At 40.2% G+C, this 22,439-nt stretch overlaps 1 protein-coding gene across 1 annotated transcript; it reads left to right on the top strand.

Moving 5' to 3' along the window:
* Positions 1-22,391, top strand: LOC133480955 (ceramide synthase 2-like). The gene is made up of 11 exons (XM_061779745.1): positions 1-80; positions 654-824; positions 6,465-6,582; positions 8,594-8,712; positions 9,607-9,664; positions 9,803-9,853; positions 13,672-13,764; positions 14,184-14,312; positions 15,622-15,728; positions 17,137-17,293; positions 20,059-22,391. The coding sequence occupies exons 2-11, from the start codon at positions 655-657 to the stop codon at positions 20,251-20,253; spliced, it is 1,197 nt and encodes a 398-aa protein (XP_061635729.1). The 5' UTR covers positions 1-80; position 654; the 3' UTR covers positions 20,254-22,391.
* Positions 22,392-22,439: the final 48 nt, after the last annotated feature.

Raw genomic sequence — 22,439 nt, forward strand, 5'->3', positions numbered from 1 at the left:
CCAGCGGCTGCTCGCCGCGCCTGCAGGCTCCTCCCTCCGTCAATTTGCACTTGACGTCCTCCTTGCAGGAGCGCGAGCAGGTGAGCGATGTTGCCTTTGTCATTCGGTTTTCTGCTGCACTTCTAAAACAGACATGTTTAATGTTTAAAAAGCGGGCTTGCTTAGAAGACTATGTCATGCTGTCATACTTGTGTGTGTGTGTGGGGCGGGGGGCGTTTTCGGCCCTTTTTTTTTTAGCTGTTATTGTTATCCATCCATCCATTTTCTATACTCGTATGCTCACTAGGGTCGCGGGCTGCTGGAGCCTATCCGTTGTTATTATTATCGTTATAATTGTTATTATTATTAGTCGTATGTTGTGTCCCTTCAGTACGAGCCCGTTTATATCTGCTGTAGAGGGAAGGTGGCGCTGTGTTGGGACTTGCTCGGGCGATGCAGAGTGGCGCTTCCCTCTATTATCAACACGTCAATCAATGTGATTGTCGGACGCTATTACCTATTACCTATTACGCATCATTATGTGCATTCTTTGTTGTACCACCTGCCATGTGATTGCGTATTTTTGCAAAGGCTAATGCTGTGTGTTGTAGTTGATTAATACGATTTGCATTGATGTAAACGGTTATATTCAGAGCACTCTCCTTTCCTTCCAGGATGGAGGCCCTGCTAAACCAGTGGCTGTGGCAGGACAGGTACTGGCTGCCTCCCGGCATGCACTGGCAGGACATGGAGACAAGCGAAGGTCACTATCCACTACCCAGAGATCTCATTTTCACTCTGCCAGTGGCCTTTACCTTCATAGCCTTCAGATATGTTTTTGAGAGGTGAGTGAGAGGCATTCCGCTTGGATCTTGTTTTTTTTTTCTTTTCTTTTCATCACCATCCATCGCTTTGCAGGTGTTCTTACATATGCGCAACACCAGCTTTTAGTTACCTTAGCTTCATGGGTGGGGTCTCTGTATTTTCTATCGCAGTTGTACAGTTATACACTACTACAAACCACAACAGTAAACATATTTGCCGTTGCATAGTTGGCTTGCGAAAGAGATTAATTCCTCCCATCTCAGTTCACTCAACCCAAATCCCCATAGCTGATGTCATGTTTTGTCTATTTACGACCACAAACTACTTGAGACAGCACCTCTCAATTGTACATAGTGGAGTTGAAATAACAATGGAAATTAAGTGAGGATTGTAACCTTGGCCACAGAGTATCACCTAGATTTCATGCATAGTGTGTCCCCAGTGGCTGTGAGCAGCAAAAAATCTGGGGCTGTCACAAAAAAATAAAAAGTACGAAAACGTGTAGCCTTGATGGGTAGCACGATGCAATAGTGGACTAGTTCTGAGGTTCTTGGTTTGAATCTCGGTTCTGACTTTCTTACTGTAGGTGAAATGTGCATGTTCTTGTGTAGGCTTTCTCCAGGTCCACCAGCTTCCTTCCATATTGCAAAAATATACATATTAGGTTAAATGAAGACTCTAAAATGTCCTTGGGTGTGAATGGTTGTTTTTCTATTTGTGGCCTGCGATTGGTTGGCGACCAGTCCAGGGTGTACCCCGCCTCTCGTCCAAAGTCTGCTCGGATCGGCTGCAGCTCACCCGAGACTCTAATAAGGATAAGCGGTATAGAATATGGATGGATGGATGGATGGATGGATCGATGGTTTGGAGTCGCTTTCCCATCAGTATGTGATGTTCAGCATATGGATCACTCTTACTTTTGTCCAAACAACTGCATTATGCGTGAATGTAGATGGGAAAAGTGATGCACAATGCCACACAAAATGTTTTGCTGTATACACTTATGCAATGCTAAAAAAAACAACAACAAAAAAAAAGCCGAAGTCAAAAAGGCTCAATATTCATTAGCACATCCATGATTACACTTTCTTTTCTTGAACAAAAAGTTTAATATTTTGTAAATTATGTGCTTGGGCTTAGGGGAGTACTATCCCACACACTCCATGATGCATTATGATCAATTTAAAGGCATAATGTTTGATCCAGTTCTTGTATTGGATCCCATTAGGTGTGGTGTACCACGTTGTGGTCGTAGGGTGTACAATTATGGGGGTGTCGTGTTCCTCCTTCAACTTGTGCCCGTCACGTTGGTTGGTTGGTTTGCTGCATTAGCGAGTGAGTGGTTAGGGGAGGTGTTCTTCAGATGTGCAGGGGGAAAGCTGACATCATGAGTAAGCACTTTTAGCTGCTGACTGCATGTTCTCCTCTAAAAGCATCTGACCGTACAGAACATAAAGTGGATGAAGCACAGGTCAGTAAAAGCTGGGGTTGTGTTTTTTTTTTTTTTTTTTTTATTATACGTAATATACTGTACAGGTAGCTGCTTAAATCAATTGTGGCTACTGGTTCTGTGCTGACCCACCACAAGTTTTCATATATATCCCCAGTTGTGCTAATTACACAATTCCCAGTGGAACAAGAAGCGACAAAAGCAAACAATACTGTGGTGATGACTAGAGGGAATTAGGTGGTCCTATCTCATGTATGGTACAATGAACTTACACCTTGACAAAAATTCAAAAGCATGCCGATAAAATCAGTGTAAAGTCTACTTATAATGTAGCTGAGTATTTTCTCTACGTCTTGGGCGTATTTGAAGCAAGCAAGATAATAATGGCCGGCTCATTACTGATGATTTTAAGGTGTCTCAAATGCATTCCACACAACTCTCAACAGTCATTTTAGTGTCATCACTGCTACTGTTGCACGAGAATTATAGACCACTAAAGTAGGTGATCCACGGTAACCATGACAACGACAGAGCAGCCGTGCTCCTTACTACAATCCAACGTGCCAGTTCTTTTAGAGCTGTTATGTTAAAATTACTATATATATTGTAGTAGGCAATACCAGCAGCAACCCACGCACAAGGCATCTGAACCTTCAGTGGGGGCTTCTCGTTAAATTTAGCTGTAACAAATTTTGCTCTGACCAGCCAATCAGAGGATGGAAATATGATGACAATTTTGTGGGCCAGCGAACTGGCCCTGTCATCCATCCATCCATCCATCCATTTTCTGAGCCGCTTCTCCTCACTAGGGTCGCGGGCGTGCTGGAGCCTATCCCAGCTGTCATCGGGCAGGAGGCGGGGTACACCCTGAACTGGTTGCCAACCAATTGCAGGGCACATACAAACAAACAACATTCACACTCACATTCACACCTACGGGCAATTTAGAGTCCCCAATTAATGCATGTTTTTGGGATGTGGGAGGAAACCGGAGTGCCTGTCGATACATTGATTCAATTTCAAGGAAGAAAAATTTGAATTTCTGTTGTAGTGCTTCTAGTGTTTAGGTCAACAGAGAAGGCATTGCACAATACAAATGTAAACTTGTTGAAAGAAACATTACGTGTTTGTTAAAGTACAGCGGTTCAGGAAAAGGTTATGGCGTGCACTCGACTGGTTCGTTTGGCTGACAGCTTGTCAACAATCAGCAGCAGTCAACTGTGACATAAGCGTGATGTAGTGACCTGATGATGCACAGATATGGAGCCTGTTTAACATGCCTTATCTCAGAGACCATTTTATCGGCCCTAATACCGAGCATTAGTACTTGTACAACAGCTCCATCAGTAATACCTTGTTGAGTCCAGATTATCACATGCCTATGCTGTACTGGTGAGCATCAATGACAGTGGCACAGAAGCATTGACCTACATTTACAAACTGATTCTATTTGTTCCATGAAATTATATTTATTTATTTCCAACAGTATACTGTCTTCATTTCATAGTGTTTCTCTTGGCTGTAGTGCCTCCAGTGCATGTACATGGATGTCAGATTTTGTAGCTAAAACTGTATCAGCAATTCTTGACCAATCGGTTTTCAAATTTGCCTCGCGGGACCAGCTGGATAGATAGCTGTCCTCCGGTTGGTCAGAGCAAAACTTGCGAAAGACGTCTGTAGCGATCTGCAGAGAATAGGAGACTAAAAGATGCCAAGTGCGTTATAGATCTGCTGTATGGGATCACTTGGCGATAAAAATATCATTGACAAAAGTGGGTTCCACTTATTACTAAGTACAGTACAAATTGTGAGGTGCTATGTGTGAATGTAATTTTCATACTGCTGAACGTATTTATTGAAGTGTCACCATCAGCTCTCTGAACTATGGTTTTAAAATTGAGACCACAGCATATGAAACATAACCTTTAATTTAATGTCAATTGTCCAGGGCCAGTGCTTTTAAGTAATTTAACAAACTATATTACTTGTGCACTCACTTGTAGTAGTCTCGCCACGCTGCACTATTTGAATATCTGTTGTTGACCAATGCTGGCCACTCATGCCAGAGTAGCATCTGCACCACTTGCACACCGACTGACGAGTATCTGCAACATTTGCACCATCAACATTGTCCCAGATTATCGCACATACATTCCTTGAAGTCTCGCCGCCCTTTGCACAATGGACATTGCACCGGACTATTGCTATATTAGTCATTCAAACTGCTCTAAGTGCTAGAGGAATCTTTTTGCACAATTGTAAAAAAAAAACATTTTTTTTAAATTAAACCTTTTTTTTTTTTACATTTTGTACCAGCATTACCAGATAACTAGCAACCCTTTATTGATGAGTGACTCTTTTTGTCAATGTCTTTATATCTCAAAAGTGTTCTCTGTTAGTTGACTGTCTGTTGTCGTACTAGAGCGGCTCAAACTACCGGAGACAAATTCCTTGTGTGTTTTTTGGACATGCTTGGCAAATAAAGATGATTCTGATTCTGATGAGTGGTTTTCTCTTTGGGATGTGATAATGGAGCAATCATGAGTTGTCTAAATACTAGACTTTACACCAATTTTATCGGGCTGATCGATATCGGCCGATATTTAGCATTTTATGATGATCGGCTGATCGGCTTTAATGTCACAATTTGCCGATCCGATCAATGAGGTCATAGATCGGCTCCGCAAAAGACATTTACTCCGCGTCGCCATCATGCACAGTATATTTTAATTCAAAAGCTAGTTTATTTTTAGCCTTGTCATCTGTCTTTGGATGTACTATTGGAAATATCTGATGGACAATAAAGTTATTTTAAAAAAAAAAAGATGTCTGCGGTGTGGAACACACAACACGTCTGAGACAGACAACACGTAATGCCCGGATCAGACTACAAGACAAATTTGCTCCTTCACGATTGCACTATGTCAGACTACTGCAATAAAATCTTGTATTCCGATACCACCGCATCCCGTTTTTTCCGATCATTGGGCTTTATCTTGTCAACTCAAATGCGACTGGATACCGTTACCGTGGCGACGACAACAAGAGTGGATCCCGCCGACTGTATTATAAGGACAAAATGGGGAAAAACGTGTTGGTGGTCACCGGTGCTCAGGAGAGGAGAGGACGTTCGTTTAAGGCTTGCTTGAGGTATGTTCACGTACATTTAATACGACACGGCTCGCAAGCAGGCAACAAAACGAAGTAATTTAATTAAAAATAAAGTAATTTAATTACAGTAAGTTAGCACCCATTATTTCTGTCATGTTGTAATGTTGGTTAGACCTGACTGAATGGAATACATGACCTGACTAGAGCAGTGATTTCCAACCTTTATGGAGCTAAGGAACATATTTTACAATTGAAAAATCTCACGGTACACCAACAAACAAAAATGTCACAAAAAGTAGATAGATTAATTACTATATTTACTTCCTGCCATCTAATAGAAGACCATTCATTTGTTCTGTCTGTCACTATGCCTCACTGGCATAAATAGAGGAACAAAGATACATTATTTATTGTAAATATAATTTGGGGAGCAATTAAGTACACAAGTATATACATTAAATGAACAAGTCATTTAAATAGACACATTGCTCCATCTTGTGATCGGATCGGTGATCGGTTATCGTTTTTTTTAACTCGCTGATTGGCCCCAAAAATCTTGATCGTGTAAAGCCTACTAAATACCCACAGAACGACCAGCTACCAAATGCACGGCCTACCATTAGTGATGTCTTAATATAGAAAAGGTGTCCACCACATGTGGACTGTGTGCATTTTTAGGTTTGAATGTTTGCGACATCCCCTGTAACCAGAGACTGTGTATTAACAGTATGTATCTGTGTTTTTCTGACCTTCTCATTCTTTCTGACCTCTCCCTCTCTACCTGTTTCGGGGTGATTACCTCTGAGATAGTGTTACACACGCGCACATTTATCAAGCTCTCTTGTGAATACAACAGCATTGTCCCTCGTCTTCCGTTTCACTGTGTGGGACACACACATGCAGATCCAGTGTCTTCTTGATGCCGTATCAGCAAAGACAAAGTCACAATGTGTCACATGGGAGCAGCATAATGAGCTATCCGGTTTCTGCTACTAGTTACATTGCTGAGGTGGTGTCACGTTAGGCAGCTGTTGATGTCATTCATATTAAAAGTGGCTCAATAATTCATCCCCTTGTATTCTCTGTCTGTCTTCGCTAGGGTCATGGCTGTCCCATTAAGCAAACATTTAGGTGTGAAGGACCGGATTAGGATTCGAGCTGCTCCTATTCCCAAACTGGAGAACTTCTACAAACAGAACAACCGTCAGCCGTCACAAGTACGTGATTCTGATTTGTCTTAACCCTTTTTGTTCAGATGATTCCGATAGCGGGCATGTGCAATGGTCAGATACAGCCTAACGGGATGCTCAGTGTGACCTTTACCATCTGCAGCGTAAATTGGATCCCTTGAAAAGTCAAAGTGTGAGCTTTAGTTTTGCGGGGGAGAAGTATGTTTCACTAAGCACTACTGGGTGTACCTTGCCTCTCGCCCAAAGTCAGCTGGCATGGGCTCCCGCTATAGAAAATGGATAGATACGGCATATGAACAGTTAGTGTGCATTTTGGCATATTTGCATATTGATTTCTATCACTAGGCCTCAGTTTACTGATCAGCTCACGTTGCTTGTTGCTCTTTACTTCATACAACTACAGCAATGATTCCCAGCCACGGTGCCCCGGCACACTAGTGCCATTTCTCCATGCCAGAGTTGTATCGTGACAGACAATTAATGCTCTCCCATCAGAGGGCAAAAGGACACATCAGTAAACCGGGGAATACACCTGTTGCTATCCATGCAACATAATAAGTCATGGCTTTCTGCAAGTATATCAACTTTGTGTTCAGGTAAACAGGCCCAGATTCTACACTGAGTCCGTCAATTTGTGAGTCAATTTGAGATGATATCATGATTATTTCAGTATTCACACTTTTTGGTGATATTTTTTTAGGTGGTGTGCTGTGAGGATGTTCCATTTTAAATGGGTGCCTTGACTGAATAAAGGTTGAGAAACACTAAACTACAGAACCTAATAAATTCTGCCTGGTTTATTCGCTGTCCCGTTTATACCGATACAAAACCATGTGCCGAGTGTAGTTTCTCTGTGGAAAATGATTAGATGCATAAACATGCTCAGCATTTATATATGCTATAAGTTAAAGCTATCTTATCTCTCTATCCTCTTTGTTTTAAATGCTTTGTTGTTGAGTTGAGGTTGTGTAACAACTGCATTGGGCCTATTTGGATAAGGTGGCACCTGTTTTACAACCTGTTTGAAAAAGTCCCCGTGAGATGAGCCATGATGATAGACGTGCTGTCACAGCAGTGCAATAATAAGAATAAGAATATCCCTATTCACTTCCAGCAATCCTACACAAAATCAGAAAGGCACACTTTTAAGAAATTACAGTACAATAATAACTGTAAAATTGGCGCAGCTAAGATGAGTTATTTCTACCCCATTGTTGGTGAACAGACAAGTTTCAGACAGATTAATTACAGGATCACATCTCCACCCTCTTTTTGGTTTCGCTATGTTGATAATGTTTCGTTATCAGCATTCATGTGGGGACAAGCAGGGTTTTGCAAACTTCAAAAATACACTTCCTTGTGTGTATGCTTTGGGTCACCTGCTTGCAAATATAGCAGAATAGCCTCACTTGCTTTTGTTACACCCATCAAACTCCATAAATCACACTAGAATTGGGAATACAGTAATCTCCCATTAAATCACTACTACCACTACATAGCATATTTGATTCTGCTAAACATCCATTTCTTTGTGATGAAATGTGTTTACAATGGGTTTAAAAAGTGTGTTTAAATACATTTCAATGTGATGAGAGTGTTATGATCACGTTTTATGCTGTCAATTTTTGGTGTATTTATACAGTGTGTTCTAATCAGTTTAAAGCTATAAAACAGGACAAAAAAAGATGTTTTCTGTATAGTCTGGAATGTAACGCTCGCAATAAACGGGTGATCACTTCATATTCAAATAATTGCTGTGGATATCCTCGAATTTAAACATGAACGTACTAAACATTATTGACAGAAGACTCTAAGTTACACATTACTGTTGGATTCAAGAAGAGCTAGCAATGTTACTCATCAATACGGATAAATAGAGCAGGTTGAATAAAAGCCACAAGCTAATTTGCATTTCCTTTAATGAAATGGCAAAAGAAATGTCAGCCAACAAGCTTGAATTAATGTTGCCTCTCACGCAGAGAGAGTCTGCAGCAGTGTAAAGCAGATGTTTCAATGGTGTGTTTTGTGTTCTCCTCAGAGTGAACTGGCGAGCTTGGGAAAGCATTGTGGACTCTCCCTGTCAAAGATTCGAAGCTGGTTCAGGCACAGAAGAAACCAGGACCGACCCACCAACACCAAAAAGTTCTGCGAGGCCTCGTAAGTCTCAAACACACATTTTACTTTTTATCCACCACCACAAGGGATTTGACATAAAACAAGAAATGGACAAAAAAAAACAACAAATCTCTATTGGCCAAGTGTGCTTTCAACCGTAGAGATTATGCTGTTCGCTGTTTTTCACTTACTGAAGACAAAAGTGAACAAAGCAAGACACACAAACCAGGAATTTCCATCAAAGAATTGAAAAATGGGCGGCACGTTGCGCTAGTGGTTAGCCCGTCTGTATCAGAGTTTTGAGGTTCAGGGTTTGAGTCTCGACTCTGGCCTTACTGAGGCGAGTTTGCACGTTCACCCCCTGCTTGCGTGGCTTTTCTCCATGTGCTCTTGCCTTCCTCCTACATTCCAAAAACATGCACGTTAGGGTCATTGAAGACTCTAAATTGGCGACGTGTGTGAATGTGAGTGTGAAAGGTTGTTTGTCTATCTGTGCCCTGCGATTGGCTGGCGACCAGTTCAGGTTGTATGAATGCCCAAAGTCAGCTGGGAAAGGCTCCAACTCACCTGCGACCAGACCTAAGGTGGATGAGAAAGTATAAGAAATTGATAGATAGCTGATATTAAAAATTATATTCAAATTTACAGTCATGCCATGTTGTCCAAATACCTTAGAGCCCCTGCAAATTGAGCAAGAGTAACTGAAAGTAATTCCCAAGTGGAGAATCATTTTTTGCGAAACCTCAAATGAAAATTGTTCAAAGATGTGTACACATTCAGCTGTCGTAACGCAATCAATCATACACAAATCTGATCAAACAATCAATCTTGATTGATCGTGTATTAATGCAAAATCATAACAACTTTACCATTGTCCAAATACTACTGGACCTACTGTAACAGTGTTAATTGTTTTCTTTTGTGTGTGTGTTGCAGTTGGCGCTTTGTCTTCTACCTCGCAGCTTTCACAGCAGGGCTCGCCTCTTTGCTCGACGTAAGTCTGTTTTTTGTTGAATTTTGTTGAACGCTTCCCTTGTCACTGATCATTCAAAGCAACGACAACGTTAGATACACCTGTACATTCTAATATGATCTACAGGTAGACTAAGTTCATGTTTTTGTGACCTTCCAGTCTCCATGGTTTTGGGATCACAGAGAGTGTTGGCAGGGTTTTCCTAAGCAGGTAAGAAAGTAAGGAAAGATTTTGGATGTTATAGCATAGATTTCCTTGTGTGATATAACATTATTGCTCCTAGTCTCCTTTGGGTTTCTGTGTGCATTTTCTTTTTTTTTTCAATTTACTAGAATTTTTCAATCAAAACCCTTGCGTAGATGGTTTTCGATAGATTACCTCCACTGCTGTGACCCTGAACAGGATCACCACCATAGAAAATGGACACATAAAAAAAAAAAGTTAAATAAAATTGTATTAGCAGTCTTACGTCACCTTTTAGTATGACTTGTGTAAAAGTCTTAAAATATCTGACATTTACTATACTTAAATGTCAAAAGTAATTTTCTGATATTAAACTATTTACTTAAGTATACTTCCAGTACTAAAGTATTAGAAGTAAAAGTATTTAAAACAAGTGTGTTGTTAGATTTTTGTTAAGATGTTTTTATTTCTTTTAATTTTTAATTCCTTTACTTTGATTGAGCAGTGAAAGATCTGGGTGTTGGCTCATGATCAAAGTTAGCCTTGGGGCGACAGAGAGAGAGAGACACACACACACACGCACACTTCCGGTGCACCCATATGAAGACTCCTCTCTCACCTTCCAGTGTCCCTACCACATCAGGAAAGGCAGGAATTGTACTCCACCGTTCAGGCAATACGTCAACAAACTATTTATTTTTATTTTGTAGTAAGTAATGAAGATGGTTAGGGGAAATGTATCAGAGTAAAAGTATACATTTTATTTAGGAAATGTAGTGGAGTAAAAGTAAACGTTTCCAGCCATATAAATAACGAAGAACAAATACATAAACATTTTATTTTAGTACACTATTTGTACTCTGTGACATTACAAGACTGAGTATAGCAGTCACTGATACAAATTAACCTGTCACAAATTATAAAGATTGGTTAAACCAACGCCCACCTACTTACGCTGTTGTTACCTCGAGTTAGGAAAGCTAATAACTCAGATGACAGTGAGGCCTGCCTGCAAGTCGGCATTCCTCTAGGGAACCCAACCTTTTCTTTAGGGTTCGTGGCCTCAAACTAACAAAATTGAAAACAGATTCCAGATCAGTTGGGTGAACATCGTGGTGCAACTGCTTATATTGTTGCAGCTTTTCCTTTCTGGGGTTCCTTTGCCTCTGTGGACTTCCTCTGATTGTCCTGAAGGCTGCACAGGCGGCAAGAGATGTTTACATTCGAGACTGTCACCCACTTCTCTTCTCAAATTTAAAAGCAGGCTACCACTTGAAATATACTCGATATCATGGAGATGTGATCCTGATATATCGTCAGTGTAAAGACGTTTTTCTAGTCTTGAGCTTTGAGGGAAAGAAAATCATCTAACAGGATGAAGTGTTATAGAAGATTGTCTCATGTTTAGGTGGCTCTAAAACCTTGAAACCTCTTGAACCCGAAAATCTTGAGATTTTTCTCCAAATCAAGTTGTGACCTTGAGGCAGATCTTTCTTACAAAGCTTCAAATTAATATGATTGTCCATTCATCCCTTGTCTATACTGTAGCAAAGATCAGTTTCCACTTGAGACTATGTGAGTGCCGGGATGCACATGTCATGGAAACAATGAGTCCCAGCCCTGGAACAATGAGTCACTCCATCTATCATCACAAAACATAGATACAGTAATCCTCCGTTATATCCCAGTTCTTGTTTCACGGTTGCGCTATTTTGCAGATTTTTATTACAGTTGTATCTTTTATACTGTTTGTACAATACTGTTCTTGCTCTTTCTCAATATATTACACTGGGGAACACAATTTTTGTTGAGTTAGGTCTGACAGCTGTAACTCATTTTTGGGTGTGGAATCCAAAACTGATCTCAGTTCTTCTCTATCACGTCAAGTTTTTGAACAAAGTGAGAACAAAGTACAACCCCAATTCCAATGAAGTTGGGACGTTGTGTTCAGCATAAATAAAAACAGAATACAATGATTTGCAAACCATGTTCAACCTGTATTTAATTGAATACACTTATTACACATTAACTTGGAATTTTATGGCTGCATCACGTTCCAAAAAAGCTGGGACAGGTGGCAAAAAAGTTGAGGAATGCTCATCAAACACCTGTTTGGAACATCCCACAGGTGAACAGGCTAATTGGGAACAGGTGGGTGCCACGATTGGCTATAAAAGAAGCTTCCCTGAATTGCTCAGTCATTCACAAGCAAAGATGGGGCGAGGTTCACCTCTTTGTGAACAAGGGCGTGAGAAAATAGTCAAACAGTTTAAGGACAATGTTTCTCAACGTACAATTGCGAGGAATTTAATGATTTCATCATCTACGGTCCATAACATCATCAAAAGGTTCAGAGAATCTGGAGAAATCACTTGGTTTTCGGCCTTGCCGCTAACATGCAGTTTTCTCACTTTTTTGCCACCTGTCCCAGCTTTTTTGGAACGTGTTGCAGCCATAAAATTCTAAGTTAATGATTATTTGCTAAAAACAATAAAGTTTATCAATTGGAACATTAAATATCTTGTCTTTGTAGTGTATTCAATTAAATATAGGTTCAACATGATTTGCAAATCATTGTTTTCTGTTTTTATTTATGTTTAACGCAACGTCCCAACTTCATTGGAATTGGGGTTGTAGAACAAGTGAGGATAAGCAGTTGGGAAAATGAATGGCATCTTGACACAGCAGTAAAGTCTCAAACAATTTAACATACTTTAACAAATCTTAACAAGTGAACTGTTTTAGAGGTTATGATTGTTCATAACCTTTGTGTCATTCATTTATTCATTCCATTTCCGTACCGCTTCTCCTCACTAGGGTCGCGGGCGTGCTAGAGCTTATCCCAGTTATCTTCGGGCGAGAGGCAGGGTACACCTTGAAATGGTCGTCAGCCAATCGCAGGGCACGTGTCAACAGACAACCATTTGCACTCACATTCACACCTACGGGCAATTTAGAGTCTTCAATTAACCTACCATGCATGTTTTTGGCACGGGGAGAACATGCAAACTCCACACAGGCAAGGCCGGTTTTGAACCCAGGCCCCCAAAACTGTGAGGTAGACCTGCTAACCAGACGCCTCAAAACCTTTCTTTGTTTCATAATTGGGTTTCACATACTGTATGTACATTTTTAATAAGTACTCCCAGTGGGAACTTCCCACTGAGAAGTACAAAAAAAAATGACTCTGGTCCTTCCATTTTAAGCGCCATTTGTTCCAAATGTTCTCTTCCATTGCCGGTCATTTTCAGATTTTTCTCCGTCTTTAACTCACCTCACATGTTGACTCTCTTTACTCTGCCTCTGATTGGCTAGCACCAAGACAGGACTCATACATTTAGTGGATAATGATTAGCTGAAGCAGTTCTGCAACACACACGTGCATACTTAGGTAAGCAATTCTGTGCGTCTGTGTACGCAGACTGATCATGCTTCATGCGTCCCTGCCCATATTTGTGTGTCTGAGACGCGGGACGCACATCAAACGAGGTCCCTGCTGTAGTGCTTATCCATATTAGGGCAACAGGGGAGCTGGAGCCTGTCTCAGTCAACTTTGAGCAAGAGGCGAGGTACACCATGGAGTGGTCGCCAGTCAACCACAGGGCACATATAGACAAACAACCATTCACACACACACCTGTGGGCAATTGGAGTCTTCAATTCATCTAAATTTTAGTTTTGGCGATGTGGGGAAAGACCGGAGTACCAGCAAAAACACAAAAAGGTGAAATCTGAATTTTATGACTCTAGTGATGTATGACTTTAGAGATTCCACTCTATGTATTAGTCCAAAAAAACAGCCAAAGTGGTATTTACAGCAAATAACATTTAATGTATGGTTTCAGATTGTTACCAATGCCCACAGCTGGTATTACACCTTGGAACTGGGCTTCTATCTGTCTCTGCTTCTCTGTGTCTCTGTGGATGTGAAGCGAAAAGTAAGTATAATCAACTCTATATCACACACACGCACAAATCCTCCAAGTAGTTTTGTCATGTCATTCTAATAATTTAATCTGGTTGTGCTCATATTTAGTCAAATGGGTCAAAAAGGTTCTGGTTCTATATTTCTTGTAGCATTTTTTTTCTTCTTGCACCACTAATGTCGATTACCCACTGCATTACATCACAATTCTTATTATTTTTGTCCACACCAATAAATAATTCAAAAGAATTTTCACAGCAAATGTACAAAAGTTTTTGGATTACTTATGTTGGTCTCAGTTTTTATACCACACAAAAATAATATTTGATATTTTAAGATGGATATGTCTGGACTGCAGTTTTGGAGCATCTGTTTTTACGTCTGTGTAAATTGTCCACACACTGCGTAATCTTTTTGAAATGTGTGTTTCAGGATTTCAAGGAGCAGGTCATTCATCACATTGCCACCATATTTCTCATTGGTTTCTCCTACTGCAGCAATTACGTGAGAATTGGCACACTTGTGATGCTGGTGCATGACTCGTCTGACTTCCTGCTCGAGGTACAACTTGTGTTCTGTTCAAAATTTAAGGTATACTTTGAGCAGAAACTATAGATTAAATAAATTAAAATTCAAATAGTTAGACTGATTTAGTCTGTTATTATTTTAGAGTCAATGATTATTTCTCATAAGAATCTCTGATTAATGAGTGGTGGAAAACCAGAGGAGAAGGCATGAACAGTACACATTTTAACCTTAGACACCAGCCTGTCATCCAAAATCAATAATGTCATTAGGGCTGAGAAGATTATTCCCGACCAGTTTGAAGAAAATCATTTGAAAATGGACTCCCAACTAGTAACACATCCCTAGTGATCTTACCATTAGCCTTATCCACCCAAGTCCAATAATAATTTTAACACTTCTATCAAACTTGTTCATGCCTTAACACAGTCACACAATCGCTGACGTTTTGCAATGGTTAACTTGTTTTTATACTCACGTGTCACTTCAAGATGTTGACAAGTGAGATGTTAGGGTTGAAGGTTTTCATGGTGTTGGTGTGGAGGCCAATAGACCCAAATACAGGGAAGTAGGAGAAGCGAGGCAGTGAATCACAAAAAAACTATTAGGAAAAAGGTGAAACAAAAAGTACTTGAATGAGATCTAAAAATACTAAATTAACAGTCCAGAATTCAAGATACAAATAAACACAGGGGTTTGTGGCGGGGGTGGGAGGTGGGGGGTTAGTCTCAGCACAACAGGATAAATAACATGAGGTGACATGACGTGACTAGGGAAACGTGACTTATAACAACAATGACCCGATGCAGAGCGACAGGAAATTAAATCCATCCATCCATTTTCTGAGCCGCCTATCCTCACAAGGGTCGCGGGAATGCTGGAGCCTATCCCAACTATCTTCGGGGTACACCCTGAACTGGTTCCCAGCCTGAACTGGTTGCCAGCCAATCGCAGGGCACATACAAACAAACAACCATACGGCAATTTAGAGATCTTCAATTAACCTACCATGCATGTTTTTGGGACTCACAGATAGATCGCAGTGCGGCATCTACTGAGTGTCTTTGTAGTTATATATGGTCATTACGGGATTGCTAAAACGACAAATCTAAAGGTTGCCTTTTGCACACAACCGTTCATTCATGGCTTCCTGTCTGTTCAACATGCCCTTTATTCATGGGTGTCACATGACTGGCATGTAATTTTGGACAAAAAAAAAGCGGTACAGAAAATGGATGGATGAACATACCTTTTCTATTTCTGCCAGTGTTTCCATTCCATTATATGACTTATATGAATATTTTGAGTCACAATGAGCTAATAAGACTTCTTTCTTTTTTTTTAGTCTGCCAAGATGTTTCACTACGCTGAGTGGACGAAGACGTGTGACTCGCTGTTTGTCATCTTTTCTGTGGTTTTCCTGATTACGCGGCTGGTGGTGTTTCCTTGCAGGTATATCAACGCCATGGAAAATGTGCTGTTACATGGTGTTATGTTTGCAATACAGTGGTGCGTTGAGATACAAGTTGAATTTGTTCCGTAACCACACTCGTGACTGTAAATGTATCTCAAATCATATTTCCCCATTAACCCTTTTAGCACCATAATAATAGATTTATTTATTAGTTTCACAGCTTTCAGAGGCAGTTTGAATCATTAGAATTGGACGAAGTAGCGAGGAGTTACGGTCATTTGAAATACACGTGCGCCGCGGTGTCACCCATGATCCCTGTCATTTTAAAGGGTTAAAATGAATGGAAATAAAATAATTTGATTCCAGCCTCCCAAAAAAAAAAGTTGGGAATGTGTTTTTGATTAAAAAAAATAGCACTCTATAATATTGTACTTTGTAAAAACATACAGTAATGACATAATTAAATAAAATTCAACTGTTTTTGCCACAGTCTTTGCTTCAATTCAATGGACATTGTGATGATCCTTCTGGTGTGCGCACCTTGGTCACCTTGGGGCAGTATAATACAGACATACGGACATACTGTACATGGACTCGTTATCAGTTCTTCAGAAAGCCGCAGTAATATTAGTCTTTCTTCGCAGAGGATAAAGAATATATGAATTTGAATCTGCTCCAGTTAATCTCAAAATGGTTTAAAGGTGCCGTATTTTACCAAGCCATTTTTTTCTAGCATTTGGGATGTGATATTGGCTCGATGGTGCCTCAATAAAAACATGAAATATGAATTCAAATTGTCCACGCATTGCTGAGCTCCAGACATTTTTCCGCTGAGAGGCCTGAAATCAGGCCATTAGAATTTCTCGAGCTTATGTACCTCACTAGCGAAAATCGCCTACCTCGCCACTCCCGATTCAGTGCGGTAAGCATAACAAACACGTGTGCTCTTATAAGTGGGTCTTCTACAAAGAGGCAACCAATCAGAGGAAAGGCGGCGTCTTAGCCAAATATGGACAAAGCGGATAAAAACTGGGTCAAACAGAAGTAGCTGTCAGAGGGGCCTTTTCTGTTTTTTTAAATTACATTGACACTTTTATACTAAGTGCATGTTATAGAGTTATATAGGATGTCTTTAAATAGGTCTTCAAAAATGAGATTATGGTAAGGGTTCTCAAATTCCTCCACAGCAATTTATCCAAACATGCCTTTATGGACCTTGCTTTGCTCACTGGGGAACAGTCATGCTGGCACAGTAAAGGGCTTTCCGCGAACTTTTCCCACAAAGATGGAAGCACACATTGTCATTTTTGACAAATAATTAAATTGCTGTTCTGATTGATTGATTTTATTGATTGATTGATTAATGATTCAGAGATTTTTCTCATGGTTTTGGTTCATACATTATTTTTACTTATAACTAATAATCCAAAATTGTTTGTTTTGCAGAATCATCCACACAACATTGGTGTTGTCTCTTGACTTCTTCAAGCCCTTCTTTGGTTATTACTTCTTCAATGCCCTCCTGCTAGTACTGCAAGCTCTGCACATCTTCTGGGCCTACCTAATCCTGCGTATGATCTGCAAGTTTATGTTCAAGGGAAAGGTGAGAACGCCTTTGGCTGAGCCGATGTGTATTAATTGCCGAATCATCAAATTCATTTAGAATGTGCAAATATTGGTCCTTTCAAACATACTTCCTGTTTACAGCTGACTTAATTGTCAGTACTTTAAGAGCAGTATTTCCAAACTAAGACTAATATGCCACTAAGTTTGCAATAACATTTGGGGCTGTAAAAAAACTTTTGAATTTTAAAACAGACAGATGGGCCTAGTTATTCGTAGAGGAGGTACAAAAAAAAGTATGTATGAAAAATAGTAATAATAGTTGAATAATTGAAAATAATTATATTTTATTATATTACCAAATATTTAATAACATGTTGAATTTAATTGTTGACTAAATGTTTAATGTAAAATTGTTTAATTTTATTTGACATTTGTTATTTTCTTATTTACAGTAAATCAATTACCTTAAATGTACTTTTGCAGTTTTAAAATTGCGAACAAGAAAATGTGGCGGCACGGTGGCCGACTGGTTAGAGCGTCAGCCTCACAGTTCTGAGGACCCGGCCGGGTTCAATCCCCGGCCCCGCCTGTGTGGAGTTTGCATGTTCTCCCCGTGCCTGCGTGGGTTTTCTCCGGGCACTCCGGTTTCCTCCCACATCCCAAAAACATGCATTAATTGGAGACTCTAAATTGCCCGTAGGCATGACTGGGAGTGCGAATGGTTGTTTGTTGCTATGTGCCCTGCGATTGGCTGGCAACCAGTTCAGGGTGAACCCTGCCTCCTGCCCGATGACAGCTGGGATAGGCTCCAGCACGCCCGCGACCCTAGTGAGGAGAAGCGGCTCAGAAAATGGATGGATGGACAAGAAAATGTAGCCTCGCTTTGCTCATCCATCTCCCCCTCCAGTTTCTGACCAAAGGCATGCCCCTCACTAACGTGAACATGCACGAGGCTTGCACGACTTACTTATGATGGAGTGTTACTATGACTAAATTTGATCAATTTTAAGTTTTAATTTTTCAATGTTTGAACAATAAAAATCAAAAGGAGGTGATGAACTTAACTGTCGAGCAGAAATGTTGCTTATTCCGCATTGCTTCTGAATCCTCACGAACGTTGATTGGTTGACAGACCTCTGTAGGCCTTTTTCATTTACAGAGCCTCCATTATGCAGCGTTACGCAAGGCTCGAAATAATATGATTAAAATACATTGAAAAGACAAACTTCGAATTACCGATCGAGTGTGGCGGACCTCGCCATGGGCTCGCGGAAAGATTTTCCACCGCCCTGGCGGCAAGGTCCTCCGCTGGCCGACTCGGTCCCGCTAAGGAACAGAGGTCCGAACCTAAGCGGGTGTGTATGTCTTCCTCGGCCAGGCGAGAGTAGAACACCGATGTGAGGCTGGCCGGCAGGCAGCTATGGTGGTCCAACCCAGTCAGTCACGGGGGGAAATTTTAAACTCAAATGCGAACCGATACACTAGTTACCACGGCAACGACAACAACAATGGATTGCGTCGTGTGTATTACAAGAACAAAATGGGGAAAACGTGTGCTGGTGGTCACCGGTGCTCGGGAGAGGACTTTAATTCAAGGATTGCTTGAGGTATGTTCACGTACATTTAACACGATACGGTTCGCAAGCAGGAAACAAAACGTTATGAACTAGCCTACCAAGCTAGTGCTAGCACTAACGGTTGTACGTAAACATGCCGGCGTTCTGCCGAAACAAAACATGCTCTAAAGTGTCGGTATGTGTGAAGTAATTTAATTAAAACAAAGTAATTTAATTACAGTAGGTTAGCACCCACTGATTATTATACATGAACTGAATAGAGAATAATAATAATGATACTCAGTATACAGTAGACAAGTACATACAGTAAATGAACACGTCATTTAAATAGACGCATTGCTCCATCATGCGATCAGATCGGTGATCGGTTATCAGTTTTTTCAACTCGCTGATCGGTGATCTGCCCCAAAAATCCTGATCGTGTAAAGCCTAGTAAATTTGACACATCACAGAGAGAAGTCTTTTTAACCCTTTTAGCACCCTAATAATATATACATTTATTAGTTTCACAGCTTTCAGAGGCAGTTTGAATGATTAAAATTGCAGAAAGTAGCGAGGAGTTACGGTAATTTGAAATACACATGTGCCGCGATGTCACCGGTGATCCCTGTGGTTTTAAGTGTTAACAAGCATAACAATGAATCTTCCTCCTCGCTTCTCTCACCGCTGGCAACGGGCCATCTCGTCCGTTTCTTCGCTGCCTCGCAACACAACGTGCGTCGGTGCCAAATGGCAAGACACGTTACCCAAATACCACATTACACTTCAGGGAATATGTATTTTTTCAAGCTGTAGGTATAGTTTCATGGCCAGTTTCACGCTATACTAGTGGAACTGGGTGAAGTAATTTATGAACAAGGAAGTGTAATTCCACCAAATGGCCACTGCATGGAATAAGGGCGCTTGGTTTTTACACACTGTAGAGGGGTATAGGCCCCAGCCCCGTGACGTCACGGGGCTAGTTTTTAGCCCCACCCACAAAATCAGGAAAATTTATGAGCTGAAAAAGAGTTTTAAGCCATATCTCAACAATTCAATACTGTATTGTTCTCAGTCTTTGCACGTTTTCAAACATATTTAGAAACTAAATGTATGTATCTATTTAGGAACAAAACATGAAAATGACTTTGGTTGCACTTTAACGTGGAAGCAGCCTGCTTTATATCTGATTGCACATCTTTGTTTTTTTAACGACACTCACTACCCTATTTACTTTTGTCTACAGGTGGAGCGTGACGAGCGCAGTGATGAGGAGAGCGAGGCAGACGAGGAAGAGGAGCCTGAGGAAGAAGATGAGAGGAGCTGGGAGCAGAGGAAGGGCACCATCAACACCAAGTTGGCGTCGCTATCGAACAACTGCATGCTCAACAACTTGACGAACCAGAGAAATCTTAACAGCAGACTGCCCAAAGCCAGATAGTCCGGGCAAAGTTGATTCATTCCTGACAAATGTACCTTAAAACAGTCCATCAATGATTTCATGCCACCGTCAGCCAGCATCTTGCTTTTCTTCGTTCAACAAAAAAAAGCACAAAAGATTGTAAATCTATGTGCCGAGTGTCACATTGGAAGGAAACGCCCTCACTATTTTCATTTGAATTCAGAATCTCTGAAAAGTGTATGTTTTCATTTTGTATTTATGGCATTTCCTGTCAGTGTTTTAGACATGAGATCATTTCATTGATAGTTTAGAACAGTGTTTCTCATGTTTTATTGAGCCAAGGCCTCTCATTTTACATTAGAAAAATCTCACGGGACACCACCAAACAAAATGCCACAAAATTTATGTAGACTGAAATAATGATCCAGTCTCAATTTACTCCAAAATTGGATTAGTGTAAAATCTGGGACTGTTTAATTGAGCACAAAGCTGATAGGCTCATAGGAAACCTTGTCTTATTCTGTTGTATGAATGGCAACAGATGGATACACAGGTTTATTGTACCTTTTGCCATCCACTGATCATTTCCACAGCACCTCTGATGATCTCTCACAGCACACTAGATGGGAATCACCGGTGTAGAAAACAGATTTCTTTTTCAATTCAACTGCGTCCGTTAAATTGCCCATGAAGATATGGCTTTAATGTTTTAAACAAGAATTTCCATCATCATAGGCTGACTGTGCGTAGGGATTTTTCTTAAAGGTAAATTTGGTGTTTTAACCACTTCCGCGACTATTTTTATCAACTATTTTTGAGTATTGGGGCCACAGTGAAAAGAAATGTAATTTACTTCAATGAGAAAATGAAGTTGTAATTATGAGAATAATGTAATTTGAATTAGTTTTTGGGTTTTTTTGCAAGAATTAAGTAATATTCTTAGCAAAATGTACTGTACACCTGACTGTTTTTTAAAAGGTAAAAAAAATGTCCTTTTTAATGTGATATTACAACTTGATTCTCGTAACATTTACAACTTTTGTTTTGTAACATCCATTCATCCATCCATTTTCTGAGCCGCTTCTCCTCACAAGGGTCGTGGGAGTGCTGGAGCCTATCCCAGCTGTCATTGGGCAGAAGGCGGGGTACACCCTGAACTGGTTGCCAGCCAATCGCAGGGCACATACAAACAAACAACCAGTCACACTCACAGTGACACCTACGGGCAATTTAGAGTCCTCAATCAACCTGTCTTGTAACAATGCAACTTTATTCTTATAACATTACCACCAACAAAACTTTGTTCTTGTAAACATACTTAATTCACTTTTACAGCACTTTTTTCTTTTCAGGGTGGCCCCTATTTTTTTACATTTGTGTTGTGGGGACATATTACAGGTGTTGGGTGAGATAGAGCCAACAACAGTAAAACTGTTTTTTTTTTTTTTTTTCGTTTTTTTTTCCTGTAATAGCTCGTAATTAGGTGATGTCAAAATACCACAACAGAGCTTTAACGCCCTCTGGTGCACGATGAAGAACATATTGTATAGAATTCCTTTACCTTAAATACTGATAATGCCTTTTAAGAAGAAATTATCTTTTAGGCTTTGCTGTTATTTTCTATTTCAAACATCATGTGACATTTTTCATTCTGGTTTTCTGTACAGCCCTTTTGTTTTGTGCCTTAGCCTGACAGATTTTATACTAGCCTATGACACGTAGGATTAGCTTTACTTGATAAACTGTGACTGGAGCTAATGTATCGCTTAAACATTTTGGTGAATCCAGCTGAGCATTCTATGCACCTAGATGTGCATTACTGAAACTGGATTAATAAATCTACAAAGGTAAAAATCTTTATGATTCAAGAGCAGAATACTCAATGAAACATACATGTATGGATTTATGATTACGGTCAATATAGCAGAGAGAACCACTCACACATTAGATGGGTGTGAAAGAACAAAGTGGTAAACAACAATATGAAGCACTAAAAGGGCTGGAACGTCATCCTACACTTTAAGATCCAGCTGGTCATATTTCTTTTTCATTAAAATGTCTAGAAACCTCCATGAAAACAGTACTGTCATGTTTTCACACAAGTAATAATTGTGTCTTATTACCTTATGCATGATGCTGGTTAAAAAAATAAAAATAAAATATGGGATGATGTGCAACAGGCTGTTTTAGACCAATCTAACATTAAACATACAATGGATATAAAA

Source organism: Phyllopteryx taeniolatus, chromosome 7, assembly GCF_024500385.1.
Source record: "Phyllopteryx taeniolatus isolate TA_2022b chromosome 7, UOR_Ptae_1.2, whole genome shotgun sequence".
Taxonomy (NCBI): domain Eukaryota; kingdom Metazoa; phylum Chordata; class Actinopteri; order Syngnathiformes; family Syngnathidae; genus Phyllopteryx; species Phyllopteryx taeniolatus.